Source organism: Cyclopterus lumpus, chromosome 11 (assembly GCF_009769545.1).
Source record: "Cyclopterus lumpus isolate fCycLum1 chromosome 11, fCycLum1.pri, whole genome shotgun sequence".
Taxonomy (NCBI): domain Eukaryota; kingdom Metazoa; phylum Chordata; class Actinopteri; order Perciformes; family Cyclopteridae; genus Cyclopterus; species Cyclopterus lumpus.
Genome location: NC_046976.1, coordinates 4,626,797 through 4,646,567, shown reverse-complemented (window position 1 = coordinate 4,646,567; position 19,771 = coordinate 4,626,797). Strand labels below are relative to the sequence as shown.

Genomic DNA, 19,771 nt, shown 5'->3' with positions numbered 1-19,771 from the left:
GCCATTTGGGAAACAATCACCCTTGTGATGGGATTCAAAGTCTCACCCTTTCTTCTTCCCTCCATCAATGGACTGCGCTTATTATTTGTTTTTTCTGTCGCCACTCGGTGGGACGTTTTGAACCTTATATGTTTCTGCTCATGTTTTTATTTAAATTACACTTTGGATTTTTGCATGACCCACCCACACCTGTTGTCATGGTTGTACTTTTGTGGCTGCAGAATGAAACTTGAATCTTGTGAAAATATTGCTCTAGCTCCCCAAAAAAACATGTTAGAGTTGATATCTACTCTTCAAAGGGTTTTGTCCCATGTGGATAAAGGCAGCCAATCAGAGCAAAGCTCGGTGTGCACAGACGTCCCTTGGAGCCCGGGAGCCTGAAGAATGAGCAGTCATTACCATAAACGGAGACCAGGCCCCTCAGACAGATTAGATTGAATTACTACTTTCATTAGCATCAATAATGTGGTCATGCGGCAGCACAGTTCTTCTGGCTTTTTATCGATTGTATCTAAGGTTCAGTCGGCTTCAGTTGCTCTGAGATAAGTTTCCTGCAGTCTGCTTTTACTCTGTAATTATATGGTACAACGTTAAGGCTTTTTTTTCATGCAGAGCATGCAATTTGTTCAGAAGTGTATGCACATAATAGCATGTGGGTCACGAAACACAACGTTTACTTTACATTTGCAACAAATCCATCTGAGCACATTGTGAAGAACTCACATTATACCGACATATTTTTTAATCCTGCTGCACAGAGCTCAGACTTTTCTTTCTTCAGGAATTGGATTTATGGAGGAGCGAAGAAGGCTTTCTCATTGTCGAAGAGAGTTCAGACTTGTGTGCCTAATTAGTGAAGATGAGCTGCAGCATTCTGAATGAAATACAAAACATCCCTTTGCCTCACAACACTGCTACATCCTCACGGAGCTTAATCCACTAAAAAGTATTTCTAATGCCGTCTGACTCCCAGCAACACGAGATAACACTGAAACATGCCATGCCATTACTTCTGTTGGATGAAGCATGTAACCCGCCCTCATCATCATCCATTGTTTAAACTCTTGCTCAAAAAAAAGAACAAAGACAGCGGCTGTCCAGCATACAGAAGGCTTCATTTACGAGGATTGATTGCTGTTCAATTGTTCCACTGCGAAATGAGCCACAGCAGCGAATGTGCAAAGAGAAACAGGCGTCTGCTGGAGGGCGCTGTAAAACACAGCGGGGCACCTCTGCTTATTTACTGTTATCAGGATTATAGTGCAGTGAACACAGTGTCTTCCATCTGCATTTGAGTATCAAGAGTTTAAGTAATTTACACTGTCAGATTTGAAGAATCCACTTTGGAATAACCTACGTAAGTAGGCGTTTCTTTAAATCTCTGTTGATATAGTTGACATAGATTAGTTTATAGCATCTTTTCATTGTCTCTTTTACTGTTTGAAGTGATGATGACATGTTTTAAAAAATATGAAATGGATTGCCATACAATTTGGATTCGACATTCATGGTCTCCACAGAATAATTCCCAATGATTTCAGTGCTTCCCTGACACTTCTCTAATGGATAATTCACCAGATGGATTAGCACAATATTTGGCACAGACATTTGTGGTTCCCAGAATATGAATCTTAATGATTTTGGCCTAATGATTTTGGCGAATCCTAATGATTTTGGTTGACAACTATTAAATGGATGGATGCCATGAAACTTGTTTCAGATATTCATAGACTCCATAAAATAATTTCCATGATTTAAGAGCTCCTCGGATTCTTTTCTCATTATCAAGTGAAATAGCTTAAGATCTTTTCAAGATAGATTGGCCAGACATTCATGGTCCCCAGAGGCTGAACCATAATGACGTAGGTGTTCCCCTAAATTTATTTCGAGCACCGCCCTGAGGTTTGTGGCTTTTGGGTTGACCCGTAGTCTTCTCATCCTAAAAAGCACTTTCTAAACAGTGTTTAAGAAAAGAAGAAGAAGAAGTGCCATATATAATACGTTTATTATTATAAGGATCATTTTGTTCTAAGAAAATAAATAGGCCAGGCTTTTCTTACGAAACATTATCCAGATAACCACAGAATTGGAAAGATCTCCGACAAATGTGATTATAATCCACTTGTTCTCGAGTCATTTGTATTACTGTCTCTCTCTCTCCGGGCTTTTCTGTCTGGATTTTAACCCCTCTGTCTTTGGTGACCCTGCAGCAGTGAAGAAGACGCAGTGGCTGGAGAAGGAGGAGAAGGCCCGACGTCTGAGGGAGAGCCAGCTGGAAGATCGCAGGAGGAAGCTGGAGGAACAGAGGCTGAAGACTGAGAAACGCCGAGCTGTGCTGGAGGAAAAGCAGAGGCAGAAACTGGAAAAGAACAAGGTGAGAAAATACAACAAATCAGGATGTAGTAGCTCAAAACCACCCAAACATTGGATTATTATAAGTGATAGATTAGGGTTTAATCCAATGATGCAATTCCAAAAATGGGTTTTAGTTATTATCACTGAGCTAATATTGTTGTAATCGATAACGCAGACAGATTTGTTTTATAGACATAATTGTGTCCTCTCCAAAATAGTTTCTGTTAATTCAAGTCAGGGTGGAAAAGTCAAGACTGCCAGTGTTTATACAAGCCTAATGCTTAATATAGTCTTTGACCACTGGAAAATTGCCTGAGTAACAGGGATTTGATCACATCTTTTGGCATTTGTGATGCCAAATGTTGGCTGAGTACAGCTAATTTTCCAGTGGTCATAAATTCAGATTTTTTTATTGGCTGTAATTTGAGTGAACAGTTTTTAATCAAAGTGGTTCCTAATCTTTTTTTACTTCTATTTGACCTCTGAAAATGAAACGGTGTCTTCTTTGCGTCTCCTTGTCACCAGTTGCTCATTAGTTGCCTTTGAGTCGTGAGCTTTTCTACCAAACAGTCAGTCTCCCTTCTAACGGCAGATTGTTCAATTTCAGCAATTCTTTAAGGAATTATATTTTGTCAAAAGTAAAATGAAAAGATCAAAACCAGTCTTAAGCCTGGAGCTACAGGCAGCAGGATATTAGCCTAGCTTAGCATTCGGCAGCAGTTTAGTCTGAATTGTTGTACTTCATTACGAAGGCACTTTAGAGGATCGAATACGTTTTTGAAACTTTGGACAGAGCCAGGCTCTTTCCCCTGCTTCTGGTGTTAATGTGAAACTAAGCTAATCACCTCCCCTAAGATAACCAGATGGATACCCCACAAAACCACAACGTGTTGCTTTTGTGCGAATTTAAACGAACGATAGATAACATTTTAATTAGCGAGCTTTAAAGTTGCTGGTTGGTGGATTGTTATACCTTCGACCAGAGCCAGGGTAACTGTTTCCCCCTGTTTCTAGTCTTTATGCTAAGCTAAGCTAACCGGCTCCTCGCTGTAGCTTCACATTTACAGTGCTCGCCACAAGAAAGCCAGTCAGCTTATTTCCCAAAATGTCTTTACTGTTCCGTTAAACTGTCAAACGAACATATGGGTGTGAGTTTGTGACTCCGTTTTGACTGCGTGGTCCCTCCAGGAGAGGTATGAGTCAGCGATCAAGAGGTCGACAAAGAAGACGTGGACCGAGATCCGCCAGCAGAGGTGGTCCTGGGCGGGCGGACTCAACCAGACCTCCCGCAGAGAAAGTGAGTTTCAAGTGAACCACAATCCCATGGAAACAAAGAATATATCACATCCTCACTGTAACGCAAACCTTCACATTGAGCAACGCTGCACAGACTGTGACTCACTGGGCCAACTGATGCAATTCAGGGAAATAACTTCTGAAGGGTCATGAAGGCGGGGTACCAGAGGCAGACGGCCTCATTCAGTAATGTAAACCTTTCTAATTCCTCACTGGAAGGTCTCTGTTTTCTTTTAGGCAGAAATCGGGTTTTGAGTTCCAGTTTTAAAAGTGATCACAGAGGTTGGAGAGCTGAGCAAAAGCAAGGTAGCTGTCATGAACGTGTTTCATTAGATCAGCAGTGTGAACCGTGTTTGTCAGAGGAGCCGTGAAAGCGTATTCCCCTTTTTCAGACCGTCGAAACACGTGACGGGCGACTCTCTTTTGGACCCGTGACACTGCGGTCAAGACCCGTTTCTCTCCTTCAGAGGGCGAAACAGTCTGAATGTGTGTGTGAACGCGTGTGTGTGATACTTGATGCTGATTTCCCGCAGCAGATAGAAAGCGAAGCAATTTCTAACTTTACCACACCCCTCCCACGCTTTCCTCAAAGTTCCTCCCCTATTCCTCCCTCCTCCAAATTAATCTCCTCCTCAATGCTAATGAGAACCTCAGAGAATGGTGAGTCCCTGATCTCCTCCAGATCCAGACCGAGGAGAGTCGGCAGCCCCCCGCCCACCTCCCCCCCCATCTCTTATCAGTCCTCAGCTGGGGCCGCCTGCACCCCGGCCGCCTTGTGAACAGTTGTTGTCTGTTGCGTTCTCTCCGGTGCAGGCAGATGCTCGGCCTCCACGGTCAACTTGCCGAGACAGGTGGACCCTGTCATTAACAACAGGCTGTCCAAATCCTCTGCCACGCTCTGGAACTCCCCCAACAGAAGTAAGGACGACCCGGCGTCAGTGTCCACCAGGCCTCTTCCCTCCCTCTCCCTTCCTAATCATCCCCCCCTCCACCCTCTCCCCACTTCTTGTTACCCTAATCTGTTTTTTGAGGTTTTCTTCTGTTACTATTATAACTGTTGCCTCTGGTGACCTGCCTGCCTGCCTGTGCTTGGTGACTGGTCATTTACCCCCCCCCCCCCTCTCCCTCGCCTGTCACGCTCTCGGTCTCGTATGCATCGTGGTTTTTTTTATTTCAGTTGGTGGTTGTCATTGATTTGAGTCTCCTCTGCATTTTCGATCAGCCTCCCTTTCACCACGACATCACCGAGCCATATTTTGTGATTTGTGTGTTTCTGTTTCATAGGTTTGTTTTAAGTTCACATCTTGTCTTTATTGGTTGGTGGTCTGGTGTGGTGGTGGTACTGGTGATGGATATCATAGTGTGACTGTTGCAAATGATAGTGGAGCAACTAAATGTATTGTATTATATTGTAGTGGTTTTATGTAGACATATAGCCTGTTTCCATGGAGATTAAACCTCTCGTGATTCATCAGTTATTTACAGCGGCGCATTGCTGCCGCCAAGAAAAAAGCCCATTTGCTCCGTTTCTTGTCATAGGAAATGTTTCTTTTTTAACACAATCCTTTTAACAAGATCATGTTTACGTGACACATTTATTTGTTATTTCATCATACAAAGTTATTTTGCTTTTACAAGAAACTTGTTGAATCAATCTGTCCGTAATTACACAAATCAACACATGGCTAAAACGAGAATATTTCTCATCATGACAGAGTAAGTTGGCATGTTGTTAAAACAAGCAAGGCAAAGTGTGTACAGCCTTGCTAACGGATACTTAGACGCCACAGTGCTTTGAGCTAAATGCTAACGTCAGCATGCTAAAAGACTCTAACGATGCTAACATGTCTGTCTGATGTTCCCCTCCTTAGTTTAGTGTGTTAGAACGCAAGCATTAGTCGAGACTATATAACTATTGCTGAACACCAGTGGTAACTAGCCACATAATTACAGGATAATGTGAATGTGTATGAATTCATCGCTTCATTTAATTTGTAAGAGGAAAACTTAATAATTACTTCTTTCAAAAGTTGCAGTCTTGGTTTCAGTTATAAATGGAAATATATATTATCCTAACTATCCAATTTCAATCAAAACCAAAGTCATTATGATTCATTCTCTGGGGACCGTGAATGTTTGCACAACATTTCATGACAATCGATCCAAAAGGTGTTGAGATACCTACGTGACCGTCCATAGAGCTGTGCTGCTAACAGCGTGGCTAAAAACGTCCACATGTTATTTTAACAGGCTTCGTTTTGTACATATGTAAGATATAGGATAAGATATATAAGATAAAGTGATGTGTCTTGACCAGAAGACTTGGTATGTACTCAGTAGGCAACGTTTTTCATTTTTAACAAGGGGGGGGAAGTCAAAAGTCGCAATTACAAATCCGTCTGCTGCGTTAGCACCACGGATAGCGCCATGGATTTATCATTAGTCTACCTGCAGGTGAACACCTTCACCGGGCAGCAGCTCAGCTCAGCCTCCCGTTGCCGCATTGGAGAAAGAAATGTGAGGGGGAGGGGGGAAACTGCTGTTGCCTAGCAACGGGAGGTAGTCAAGTTATCAGTAAGACATAACATTGTTTATGCTATATGTTGTCATGCATCATCTCTCATGTTGAGGCGGTGCATTCTGTGTCGTGTCCACCTGTATGTTCTCGTCTTGTGCGCACTTGTGTGTTTTCTGTTGTTTTGCACTGTTTTAAAGAAGCAGGACGGGAAAGTGTGTATATATATATATATATATATATATATATGTATATGTATATATATGCATATGTATACATATATATATACACATGCATATATATACTGTATATATGTATATGTGTATATATATGGGTATATATATATATATATATATATATATATACCCATATATATACGAATATATATATATATATATATATATATATATATATATATATATACATATATAGAGCTGATCAATTATTAAAATACTCTCAAATAAAAGTCCTGTATGTACATTTGTATCATCTCAATAAGTGTTATATTATTATGCTGTTAGATTATTATTACTGAAGAAGTAGTTGAAGTTTAGCTTATTTAATCTAAAATGTGGTCATATTTGAGAAACATATATTTAGCATGTCAATTCTTAATCTGCTAACTAGTGACTAAAGCTTTAAAATAAATACAATTTAAATAAATCAAGTGCAAAGTAAATGAAAACACGAGCGCAAAGTACCTCAAACTCAAAACAGTGCAAATGTACCTCCTCCCCGTACCGTCTGCATGTTTTGAGTTATTAGAGAGGAAATGCGTCTAACGTGTGTCTCTCTGTCAGCTCCTGCTGCAGGATTCTGAGCGCCGTCTCCGTGATATTCAGTGTGAAGAGTCTCGAACTCTGAGCTCCCGCTCTGCGTCATTCATCGTCTCTTTCTCCGTCCGCTCCCTTTTTGGGCTTTTCTAGTATTTGCCTTGAGCTTTACAAAAATTCCACGCAGGCATCTCTAGTTTCTAACAAGATGGTGCCGACCTCCAAGCAACTTGATTCTCTGACATTAAGTTTGCTTGACGCCATATTGGTGCTGAATTTCTGGCGCTCAATAAAAGTAAGATTACCACCGTATCACGCCGCCACGGTGCTAATGTCAGAGTAGTTGTGTGTTGTGCTAATGCTGAACTCACTTTGCACTGCACTGTGTTTGATCCAGTAAAACAGCCCCGCTGGCTTTTACGTGATTGTGATTCTGAGTGGTAAGTAATGGAATGAACTTGGGCTTGTTCGCTGTGTCGTTATGGGATGTCTGGTACTGTGTGTGGCGGGAGGGCTAACGTCCATCTCTGTATCTTTGAGTCTGAGAGTCTCTGATTGGCAGATTGGAGTTTAAGTTGTCCATAAAATACTTAACTTACGTAAAGGCTGCGTGAAAAAAACGCTCTAATTTGAACCCGAGCCGTGGTCTTTCCCTAAATGTAACAACCTGCTAGCCTCTTGCAAGTACAATACTACTGTGTGTAGGATAGCTAGCTTTTCTGCCGACCTTTATATACAAAGAAACGTTTTTTTTTTAAGGTTTGCCACTTGGCTCCACCTCCTGATGTCTGAATCACAACTCAAGATCTGTGTAAGCCAATTAAATCAGCTGTAAAGTGCTGCTTCTCGCTTTTCTTTTCTTTTTTTTAAGTGATGAGGGTTTGTTTGGCTAGTTAAACATCAGTGATAATAGTTTTCTTTTGCCAATGACAACGGTTACATTTGATGCTTTTGATGTCACAACCTGGTAACATTTCCTCACCTTCAAGCAGCACATAAATGCAGCGTAAAACTCCCCTCTGCCTTAAAAGGAGACAGAGTGTGTTCAGTGTATGTGTGTGTGTGTGTGTGTGTGAAGAGAGGATGCGCTGCAGTGTCATCAATGAGGAGCGCTACACGTGCCGAGTGTGTTCACCTGTGCGTCAGTGTGCCGGACATGTGTTTTAGTGGTGAGTACCTGTGCGGTGCAGCTCCGGCAGTAACCCGACACTCACGGCGTCCTCTTGTCAGCCCGCAGCCTGCGTCTGAGCCCCTGGGAGAGCCGCATCGTGGAGCGGCTCATGACGCCCACTCTGTCCTTCCTGGCCCGCAGTCGCAGCGCCGCCACCCTCCTCAACAACAGCGACTCCCGTGAGTGTGAGACCACATCTGGATGTTTTCTACTCAATGTAACCCCCCCTTCCCCTCTCTCTATCCGGATATTTCTCTCTTCATCTGTGGTCAACACACAAGGGTCCACTAGCTGTTCTGGAGCTTTCCATCATATCACGTGACCTTCACGTTGCCCAATCATCATGACATCTTTACATTTTCCCTTTCGTCCCGAGCACTTCTCTTTAAAGTCCTTCAAATGTTTAGAAACAACTGTAACTCAAGTGTACGAAAATCTAAGAAATGCAGTTTTCCAGATCCTCTCCCCCTCTCTCCAACTCTGTCTCTCTTTATTATCTCGATGTCTTCATACTTGTGGTGATATGTGCGATGTTTGTTTGAACATAAAGCTGGTATTAATGATTATCTTCAATATCAGTTAATCTGTTAATCGATGTATTGTTTACTCTAAAAAGGTCAACACTTGGGGGGAAAGGCAAGAGTCCAAAACTTAAAGATATTCAATTTCCAATGATGCTGCTGTAAAGATTCACTATCGGATCCCAATAATAATCATTGTCTCATAGAGGCTTTTTATCAACCCTCTGCATGGTGTATGTGTTTGTTTGTATGTGTGTGTGGGGCCCCTGACAATCGGCCCTCGCTGCCGCTCTCTGCATGTCCATGTGTTACTCAGACTCTCACCACTGCTCCCGTTCAGTCTCCGCCAGCCCGCTGAACGCCTCCTCCCATCACCACCCGCACCAGAACGCCGAGCGCTGGAGGGTCTCCTCCGCCAGCACGCCGGACATCACCCAGCGCCAACGCCGGCGGAATTCCACACCGGTAGGCAAACACGTTGACCGCTCATGTACACCATGTTTGGCACTCTGTTTGGCCCTAAAACAGACAGTCATGACACGTTTAACATCTTTACGTTGAATCATGCCAATGAAATCGTTACTGGTGATCCATCAAGCCTGTTAGACGGACAGAGCAACCTAAAGTTGGACATTATATCTGCACTAATCAATATGAAAGGTGTCACTCAGAGTGACAAGAGAATTATCACCCAACATTTTAGCCTCTTTCAGCTCATTGCTTTGTTTTTACGCAACTTCACTGTTTCAGTTCACTCATCGTGGGAGCTGTTTATAGTGAAATAAATGTTTTTTTTAAATGCTGGACACTAGCACCAAACAGCAGGCAGACACAGGTAGAGACTAGCTGGCGAACACAGTTGAAGAGACAAATATTTCTCTCAGGAGGTGGTGGAGACCAAAAACAGAGCTAAAAGCGAATGAATATTGGACTTACACTCGTCAGATGGATACAAATAACACAATGAGAATTTTGCTCTGTGTTTGAGACAATACATCAATAAAGGGTTTACTTTATGTCGCACTCCACCAAGTGAGGTTAAATAATCAATAAATGCTGATAACATTTTTTTAAATGATTTTAAAGAACCCTAACTTTAGAACGTGACTGTTGACGCTGTCATGGCCGTCTTGTTTTTGAAGGAGCCTCCATGACACATATCAGCCTCGGCCTCGTGCGATAACTGCTTATTGGTGTCACGTCTTCCTTCAAGGTGGACAAAAAGAAGAAAGAGAAGAAAGACAAGGAGAGGGAGAATGAAAAAGAGAAGAACGCGCTCACAAAAGACAAAGTGCCAAAGAAGAGACAGCTGACATCACCCGCCACCACGACCCAGAGATCCAGGCTAGAGACCAGGTAACCAATGTATCCCGTATTTTAACCTGAAACATGTTTTTTTATTTATTTACTTCAAGCAGGAGAGAGGCCGAGTGTGTTCTGGTGTTTTATCCTCGGAGCAGGTTAATGTTCCACAGATGGTCCAAGGTGCTATCATCTAACTGCTGAAACGGACTCTGCTGGACTCCGTTCAATCAGCCAACAGCCGGTCTGTTAGTGTCAGCCCGATGCACAGGGGAAAGAGATGCCTCCTTCCCTCTCAGGTTACACTCTCCTGCAGCCGAAGAATCACAGAGTTTCAGATGGAGCCACTCATAACTTCCACATGACCTAGTTATGAGCTTTATGCAGTGCACTGGCAACCTCATTACCTTTCTCTGCGCCGCTATTAAACCCGATCTCTCTCTCTCTCATTGACTCCAGTTTCACCTCCTTCTCCACCTTCTCTCTTCTCATCAGCACCCCGAAGCCCAGAAACAGACCTCCGTCACCGGCCGCCCCCAAAAGTCGGCCCCTGTCCCCCCTGGTGTTGGCGGCGGCCTCCAAGACCGCGACGGGCAAGAAGACGTCTCCCTCCGGCACCAAGACCCGGCCCAAACGAGCCCAGACGCCCGTCAGGGTTCAGCCCCAGACGGTCGCCGCGGTCGCTGTGGAAACGCGCCCCGAACCCCAGCAGCCCGACGCGCCAGAGGAGAAAAAGAGTGAGTGTGGTTACCATGGAGACCATATCCAGGCTTCAAGGTGACCCCGAAGGTTTTGGCCGACATTGGCGTGATCGCTGCAGAGTGTGTGTGCCAGATTCTTACCAGCTCTGGCCTTTACCGACTGCTCCGTAACTGGAGGGATGAAATCACAATTACGCTTTTTTAAAATGAATTACTCCACTTAGTTTCTAAGAGCATCGACAGCCTTGTTCGAAAAAACACTGAACAATGTTCACACAGATCAATTAAACTTCTCTCTATATCTAATATCTGCAGGTGTCACCCGAGCAGACGTGATCATCGACATCATTTAGGTTCCATTTTATAGCGGGTTCCCAGAAACAAAAACGGTGTTTTAATATTATAGAAATTAGAGCACATTTTCCTTTTATTAATGGCGCAACGGGGGTAATGATGGTTACTGTATGAATCATTGTGATGTCAGGTAAACCTTGAAATGAATATGACATGAATAGGATCTTGAAAAGTCATCTGCTCTTCCTGCCAATATAGTTGAACTTCTGTTTTCATATTTATAACTCTGCACGCAGCAGACAGCCAGAAGTTTCCACTGCGGAAAAAACTCTCCCGAACTGCCAGTGCCATCATGACGGGCAGAGCCTCTCTTTTAGCATTTTTTCATATTGGATTTTTATTTTTTTTTAAGTGAAAATTCAATGTTGAATCAAAGCTACATAATAAACAGTTAAATCATTTATCATCTGCCAGTTTCTGGCGACGTTCCTCTCATTTCATTCTTCAGATGATTCGTATGTCTGCTTCCTTACTTAGAATCACGATCACTAGCTTCCCTGTCCTCGTCTTCCCTCTCATAGACTCTGGTGGCGTTCCTGCCATCGTGGTGTCCTCTGCACCGGTTCCACCTCCTGTGCTCAGCCCGGCGGTGGCATCAGGGGCCACTCCAGCTGCTCCAAACGGAGAGCCGGCGGCCTCAGCTGCTTCTCCCGCCGCCGTGAAGTCTGCTCCTTCTGATGCACCCGCCGCCGCCGCCGCCGCCGCTGCTCCCTCCACCACCGGCAGGCCGTCAGCAGGCACCAACAACCCAGAGGAGGCAGCTCGCGTCCTGACAGAGAAACGCAGGCAAGCCCGGGAGCAGCGAGACAGAGAGGAGCAGGAGCGTCTGGAGCAGGAGCAAAGGAACAGGTCAGTCGCTTTCTGACTTTGAGGGCTATGAGAAGTCCTGAAAAACAAAAAAAAACACCTTCTAAACTTGCATTGCGTCACATTGTAAGGATAGTTACCTTGCTACAATATTTTTTTTATGAGAAAAGAAATTCACGATTTGGGGGCAAATTTATTTCGCTTCTTAAATTCCTTATAATTTCTAAGTAATTTGGCAGCGATTGCAGAAGAAGAAAAAAAGGAACTTCCATGAAAGAATTGCTCCATTTCAACCTAAATAAATGAATAAACAAATAAAACAAATAAACAAAATAAAATGAACGCCCACAACTCGTTACTTTGAAATTGACAATGACAATATTCCCCTTTTTTCATGTTCAGTTAAAAAGAAAGTCGTTGTACCGTTGGAACACTGTCCTTATTGTTTACCCATGAATACACTTATAAAAGTATCATTTCTGTCTTCATGACCAAATAACATCGCTCAAACTAAATTATTAGATACAAAAATAAATAAATGAAAGTGTTATGTTTCGTTTAAAAGTTCCATTTCATTTAAAAGAAGCATATTCTAGGTGTTTTAGTGGCCTGAGGCCTGCAGCCGTATGTGTCACACGTGTGATGACTGTACGCTCGTTCTAGCCTCAGGGACTGAAGAACGACTTCTGAGAAATATGGGAGAAACATCAGGGTTAATAACAGACTGCTGATCTCTGTCCGGGTACAAACAATGCATGTAACACGGACACGTCTTCTCAGGATCCTCCGGGAGGAGGCGATGGTCCGGGAGGCGGAGGAGACAAAGCGCAGGAAGGAGGAGGCCCAATTCATGGCCGAACAGCAGCGTCTCCGGGACGAAGCCCAGCAAGCTGAGGAGGAGAAGGAGGCGCAGGAGAGAGCCGTGGCCGAGCAGGAGGAGAACGAGAAGCTGCAGAAACAGGTCAGGGAGCAGGAAACATGTTGTTCCACTAAAAACGGACAAAATAATAATAAAATATGTGCCTGTACCTGCATTTAAAGTTATAATGTGTAACTTTTCTGAGCAAGAACGTCTAAAAACGACTCAACCGATGTCATATATTTAATTGCGTTACATTATCCCAAATGTTTCCAATCATTTTCAAACCTATTGATTTCTCATCAAGGTAGCGCACCTTGGTCACATGTCAATTGCATCATACCCTCCAGTTCGGCTCGCAGCCCCCGCCGGGACGTCCTGTGTCCAGTGAACATCGTCGGAGAAACAACAATTTTTAACACAAAACTACTTCATTCTGTATTTTCTTTTACTGGTTTGAATCACCTGGTTTTGGGGAGGACACCTCTGCAGATAATACAAACCTCCTGAACAATGAACTGGGAGAACTCCCATGATCCCACGCTGCTTCACGACGTCACATTTAGAGAGAATAACAGCGAATATAAACCTGCGCTTAGCCCACCTGTAATCCACTATTTACAATGTGTTTAATTGAAAACCGTCCCTGGATGAATGATACAGCTGCTCTTCAACAGCTGGATGTGTAAACAAGCAGCAGTTTGCCAACAAGTTTCTTTTTGACTAGATAAGAAACACAAAGCCTCTATTATTATACTCAGAACCCCATGACTTCAGAGGAAGATCACTTTCAAGTCCCCAATTCTTCCATTTCCTTGAACCAACTTTGCAATATCTGGTGGGAATCAAACCTTCAAACCTGACACACACGATGCGTTCTGGTTAACTGTAAATATACTGAATGCACTGAAACCCCTCTAATTTTCCATAAACCAACATGAATCCCTTTGATCCCCCGCATGCAGTAAGTCCATTGACCATCTGGGCAGATTAATGCATATGAGGATGCCCGAGCTGTGGTGGGTGGGGGTTTGATACTGTACGTGAGGCCAAACATCGAGCTCACTCACCCCCCCGACTGACTGATTGACTGGCTGACTGACAGACTGGCTGTCTGGCATCTGGGCAGATTAAAGGAGGAGAATATGCGCTGCTGTCACGGACGATTTGTGCGCCCAGTTACTCGGAGGGCCCTTGTCTGGCACGGGCAGATGCCAGCTGGAGACCTCCATTTTGGTGATGAGCGAAAGGCTGAAGGGAAGCCATTGTGATCGGGGAGATAGTGACAGGCCTGTGTTGCCTCCGTCTCGTACACTTGGCCCTGCAGTGGGCTGACAGTCAGATAAGCAGCATCAGTGTAGGCCACGCCTGGAGCACTCGGCCTCGCTCCGCTCCCCTCCTTCCCCTTCAATCGGACCATTGTTCCTTCCTGACGGCTCCAGACCAGAGTGGCTTCTTACTTTTTTTAAGAGCTCTCTCTCTCTCTCTCTCTCTATCTGCAACGTACACTGAAAATGTGCGTGCCTATTTAAGATGTGTGCGCACGGCTAAATAGCTGCAGTCGAAAAGTCATTTGACGGTTTTAAAAGTCGACAGATGTGATTTATCATCATAACTCTTGTTTTCATCTCCGGCTTCAACGCATCTATTTGGTTTGTGCTGAATCTGAATACCCAGTGAAGCAAGTAATGGAGTTGCTCATATTATATCAACTCTGGCCTAAAGGTTGCAGAACAGACTGAGCATGCGCTGCCCCCCGGTGGTCACGAGCTGATCTGCATTACAGTGCGTTACCACTGGTGTAATTTTCAGATCCTTTACTTCAAAGGTGACTGAGGTGTTTTTCAACCTGGACTCTATGTTCACACGTTTTTGCGTCTAGGTGACAAATGTGGGGCAACAATTTATGAAATAGGTCCAGAATTGTCAATGTGCGTCCAGTAAATGTGCTTGTTTTCAGATTGATATGACATAACATAATAGCAAGGACCCCGCAGCGAAATGACAACACCTTCTCCTTTTTTTTTTTTTTGCAGATTTTTCTTGCGCTGTAGTGGAGAGAGCGAAGCTTTGGTGTAATCGAAAAAGATTGTCAGCGTCGTGGCTGAATATTGAGACGATTTCGACAATGTGGATGCGATGCAGGATTTTTAGATGGAGACTTCTCTGAGGCAAACATGGCTGCTCAGGCCTTGTTTCTCCATGAGTCAAAGTAACACCACACTGTGAAAATACCCCGCCGCAAGTAAAAGTCCTGCATGCCAATATTATCGGCAAACAACCAGACAAAAGGAGAACTCTGTGAATGTTATTTATTTACACTCCTTTACACATGCCTTTCTATTATATAGACGGATAGACCTCATCGTCCCTGGAGGGGAAATGGGCTTGCACAATCTGTACTGGTTCATGTCTCACGAGACATCGGTGCTCGGTTTACATCTCGAACCACAAACCACAGAAATGAAAATGGAATAGAAGATATGAAATGCAGTTTCAGCTATGAACCTTTTTTTTTTTCTTGCTGCACGAAGAGTACGGGGACAAAAATAGGGCTTTTTGGTACATTTGCACCATTGAGTCATTTCCATATTCAGCTGTGATTCTCTGTGGGAGTCAACACCAGAGCATCTGACTCCTGTGACAGAACATTTGCATAAAGTGGGTGTCTATTCAATATGGCTGACTTCCCGCTGCTTCTTTTCCTTTTTTGCAAGACCTTTTTCATCAGCTGATGGATCCTTTTGTATTTAGTCTGCAAGCGTTATTTTCCCTCAGCTTCACATTCATGTTTTTTTGTCTCTTATTTTTCCAGAGGGAGGAGGCTGAAGCCAAAGCTCGCGAGGAGGCCGAGCGTCAGCGCCTGGAGAGGGAGAAACACTTCCAGAAAGAGGAGCAGGAGCGCCTGGAGAGGAAGAAGGTGAGGAGGGAACAAACAACAACTTCACAGAGACTTCACACTGGAGTTCATCCCAGTTCGTCCCTCACTCGAATGAAATATCTAGCTGACTGATCTCTCTGTCCGATCTGCACAGCGCCTTGATGAGATCATGAAGAGGACCCGGAAGAGCGACGCCGGAGAAAAGGTTTGCGTGAAAAGAAATCTAAACTTCGTCTATGTGTTTTTTTTCTATTTATTTCTTAATAACAAAAGTATTTTTGTTCTCTGTCATCTCAGAAGGAGGTCAAAGCTTCTCCACAGGTCAACGGCAAGGACACGGAGTCCAGTACGGGTAAGTGTCCCAGTCGTGTCATGCCCTATCGGAATCAACTGTCACTTGTTCACCTGCTCATGAACATGATCTCTGTGCAGCGGCCGGAAGCCCGCAGGGTCCCGGCGCCGCCGTGTCTGGCCCCGTCGTGAACGGCGTGCAGCCCGCCGCTCACCAGAACGGCGTCTCGGCCAACGGACAGGCGGCCGACTTCGAAGAGATCCTCCAGCTGAACAGCGGCGGGAGCCCGGCGCCGCCTCAGAGCGGGCTGGTCGGGGAGCCCTTCCTGATGAAGACGGGCCCCATGAAGCCTCAGCATGTCGCAGGTGCAGTGAAGAGACACCGGATGAGACTGTGATCGTGCAGCAGAGTCTGACACACATTAAATAGTGCATTATGTGCTTAGTGAGGGGGGGGGGGGGGGTCCAGACTATAAAAGGAGGATAAATGTTGCGCATTTCTCTGGTGTTAATGAGTCCTGAGGTCCATAAAAGACCTCTACATCAGTGTTCCTTAAGTTGAGCCTCATCACAGTTTCAGGACAGATAAATATATTCAGACGTTGACCAGATACAAGATCAATGGCAGAAATGAGAGACAGAATCTACAATATTTCACATCATTTTGTGTCCCAAAGCAAAAAGATCTGTAACATCTGTGGGCCCCTCTTATTAATCTTAGGGGCCGCTTTGAGGGCCCTGAACCCAAAGTTGGGAATCCCTGTCGCCGATCACATAAGTCAAGCACGTCAGCCTGTCACGGAACGTGCAACGAGGAAAAAGGTCACCGATTTGGTCAAAGGTTAGACGGGCGGTGGCGCATTTAGAGTCCCCCTTCAGAACGTTCCTTGGAGTGCAGAGTCCCTTCATGTCTCACCCTCTGTTGTTCTTCTACCTGCAGAGGTCCTGTGAGTCCCCCGCACATCTGCATGGAGACGCGCGCCTTATGTCTCCGCTCCAAGCTATGAGATTCATGCCCCACCGCAGCGGCTTATGAAAAATCGTGTGCCAAAACAAACAATGAACTGCGCTGAATTCCCATCACACAGTCTGTCGCAGGAGGACGAGGAGGAGGAGCTCTCATCCGAAAAATATACAAACGTGAAGCAACAAAGTATTCTCTGTCTCCACCGCGTGTCCTGGTGCAGCGTCTGTCAAGTTTTATTGAAATGTCACATGCAAGTTTTATGGCGCACCTTAAAGATGACTGACTGTGTAACACATTTTAGAAATATACATAATATTTGACAATGGTTGTTCTTATTACCGTCGTTGCGATATCGTTATTGTTATCTTAAGTTGAACAGTGTGTGTGTGCGTGCGTGCGTGCGTGCGTGCGTGCGTGCGTGCGTGCGTGCGTGCGTGCGTGTTTGTGTTGTTTTCCTCTTGAATTGTTGAGTTATTTAACATGGGGAGCGTTGTCAGGACCGGCCACAGACAGTGTATGTAAATGTATAATGAGCCTGGCTGCCTAGGCCTCCTGCTACAGGGGATCTGTGAAATAAAGCTTTACGAAAGGGACTGGACTCATTTTATGTTTATTATTATTATTATTATTATGGACCATTTGATATCCACTCTACCTCCTGCTAAGATCTGAAGCAACTAATGCTGTGAATTCATATTCAAATTCATATTTCTGTCAGTTAATTGTTTTCAGATTTCATAATAAAGTGCATAATCACAGTATATTAACAACCCGTATCGACGCTCTGGCATCACATGGACACGAGACGGTATTACGTTGACTCAAGTGTGGTACTGAAGTACAGTTTAGAGGTTCTATTTCATTCCACTACATTTTAAAAAGAAGGATCGTACTTCTTATTCCACCGCATTTAATCGACTGCTCTAGTAACGTTTCATATTTCACATGAAGCACAATGTTAAACCATGTTAAACCTTCTTGGCCGGGTCTGGTTGTTGCCCCTTGTCGCTCTATGAGTTGTGAGGAGTTCCACCAATCAGGCCCAGAAGTTGCGATTCAGCCCGTGACGTCTTTGTTTCAAGAAGAACTCTCTGCGGATTATTTACCCTGAACTGTGGCACAGGATCAGGCTTTCTGAATCACCCTCAGCTTGATTCACAGCACATATATATCTGGCAATTTAATTAAAATGTCAACTAATTGCAGTTAAAATAAAATGTAGGCTGGTAATTCAAAGTCATAAATGTGAAATCTGCCTCCCTTGCATTGTCTCAGGTATAAAAACAAAAGAACACACCAGCATTAGGTGCATTAGAGCCCGCTGTCCTTCATCACAGAGTTGCAATGTTCAGAGAGACCAGAAGGGGGCAGCGCGGAGGATTTCAGTCAAATGTAAATAACTGCATCTGTGAGCGCCACCACCAGCAATAAGACATGTTTACAACCGTTGTGGCCCATCTGTTCCATTATGAGTGCTTATAAATGGTGGAAGATTTACATAAACTTAAAGTACAATTTATTTATCCACTTACAAATACCTTTTTCTTTCTTTTTTTTTTGTCAAAACATAATCAGTTATGGGTTGTCCAGCAATTTGGTATCGCTTTTTCATCAACTTTGTGGAGTTTTGAGAAACACATGTAATCAAAAGAATGATATAAAATAATCCTGAGCTTCAAAAACACTGAATCCTACATTTCCCATAATGCAAAAGCATCTCTTCATCAGACCCTCCATGCTTCTCACAGTAAACGGCGTCTAGGAAACCCAATGCCACAGTATTTATGGAAGCTTTAAAGCTTTCAGACACAACTGCTTTCATCAGCTGAATGAAGAGTACATAAATATAGTGAATATTTCCAAAAATATTTAGGAAACACAATGGGATAGGGTGGTAATATATGTAATATAGTATAGGTATTATAAAACAGCAAGACTCCTAAACAAAAGGAAAATATGAGAGTGACTGTACCAAAAAAAAAGAAGAAACCAAGACACCTGAAATATTCTGGAGGTTTTTGTTGCGTCTTCACTCCGGACTTTCAATTTGATTAATCACACTGTCCCATGAGCTCTGTGTGAACCACATCTCACATGATTTGCATCCAGTAACAACACATATTTTAGATCTTAATTATTTGTGTTGTTGTGTGCTTTTATTTGACCGTTGAACGTGTAGAGACGGGAAAGTGTCCCTGGGAAATGGGAACAGGGTGCCTCTGTTTCCAGCCTGTGTTTGTTTGGCTGTGGCTTTATGTTACACAGAGCAGAGAGCTGACCCCAGACCAGCTCAGAGGTAAAGTCCAGCCGGGGCATCAAAGGTGTGGGTGAGACCTGCTGTCCACTTGCTATAACGCACTCCTCTAGCAATCAAACGCTAGAAGCCTTTCTTTCCCCTCAGCTCGGTGACGTCACGCGCTCCGCGAACAGGACTCTCAGTGCTGCGGCTGGTTTTGGGTCATGATGCTGTCTGTCACAGGGTCGCGAGCACATCGGATGACTAACAGAATGCCCTGGAGCTGGGTTCAATGTGACCGCGCACACAGAGATGTGATTCTGGACAGAAACCCAGCATGTGGGGGTGGGGGTGGGGGGGGGGGGGGGGGGGGGGGCACGTGCGTCTGTCTCTGTGTGCTTTGGTTTGGGTGGGGACTGTAATCAGAGAGCATTTCTCAGCCAAACAATGCAACGCTGCATACAAAGAGTCCGTCCACGTTGATGAGACCCTATTGACTTCCATTGTGTTTCCATTGTGTGTCCGATCAGTGGATGTTTCCGTGGTAACGTGAGACAGGTGCAAACACCACAGTGGTCCTTCTCTTATTGATGACACGGTCTGTCTGATCTCCTCTCCCACTTTGGTCCAGACTGAAATATCTTAACAGCCATCGGATGGATTGTCATAAAATATTGTACACACATTCGTGTTCCCCAGAGGACGAATCTTACCGACTGAGGACGCCCTCTGATTTTTAGTT

General features: G+C 44.2%; 1 protein-coding gene across 16 annotated transcripts in view; it reads left to right on the top strand.

Annotated features, from left to right (window-relative positions):
- Positions 1-17,386, top strand: part of LOC117738918 (MAP7 domain-containing protein 1-like) — a 34,804-nt gene extending 17,418 nt beyond the window's left edge. For 6 of the 16 annotated variants that reach the window (XM_034545098.1, XM_034545096.1, XM_034545083.1 and 3 more), the window contains 13 exons: positions 2,211-2,374; positions 3,544-3,652; positions 4,465-4,569; positions 8,170-8,289; positions 8,948-9,096; positions 9,845-9,987; positions 10,429-10,670; positions 11,510-11,837; positions 12,576-12,756; positions 15,470-15,574; positions 15,690-15,740; positions 15,833-15,887; positions 15,968-17,386. In XM_034545098.1, the coding sequence (XP_034400989.1) occupies positions 2,211-2,374; positions 3,544-3,652; positions 4,465-4,569; positions 8,170-8,289; positions 8,948-9,096; positions 9,845-9,987; positions 10,429-10,670; positions 11,510-11,837; positions 12,576-12,756; positions 15,470-15,574; positions 15,690-15,740; positions 15,833-15,887; positions 15,968-16,224 (2,009 nt within the window). In that variant the 3' untranslated portion in view covers positions 16,225-17,386. The remainder of the gene's footprint in view (positions 1-2,210; positions 2,375-3,543; positions 3,653-4,464; positions 4,570-8,169; positions 8,290-8,947; positions 9,097-9,844; positions 9,988-10,428; positions 10,671-11,509; positions 11,838-12,575; positions 12,757-15,469; positions 15,575-15,689; positions 15,741-15,832; positions 15,888-15,967) is intronic. The other 10 variants (XM_034545093.1, XM_034545094.1, XM_034545091.1 and 7 more) reach the window with 7 other exon arrangements.
- Positions 17,387-19,771: the final 2,385 nt, after the last annotated feature.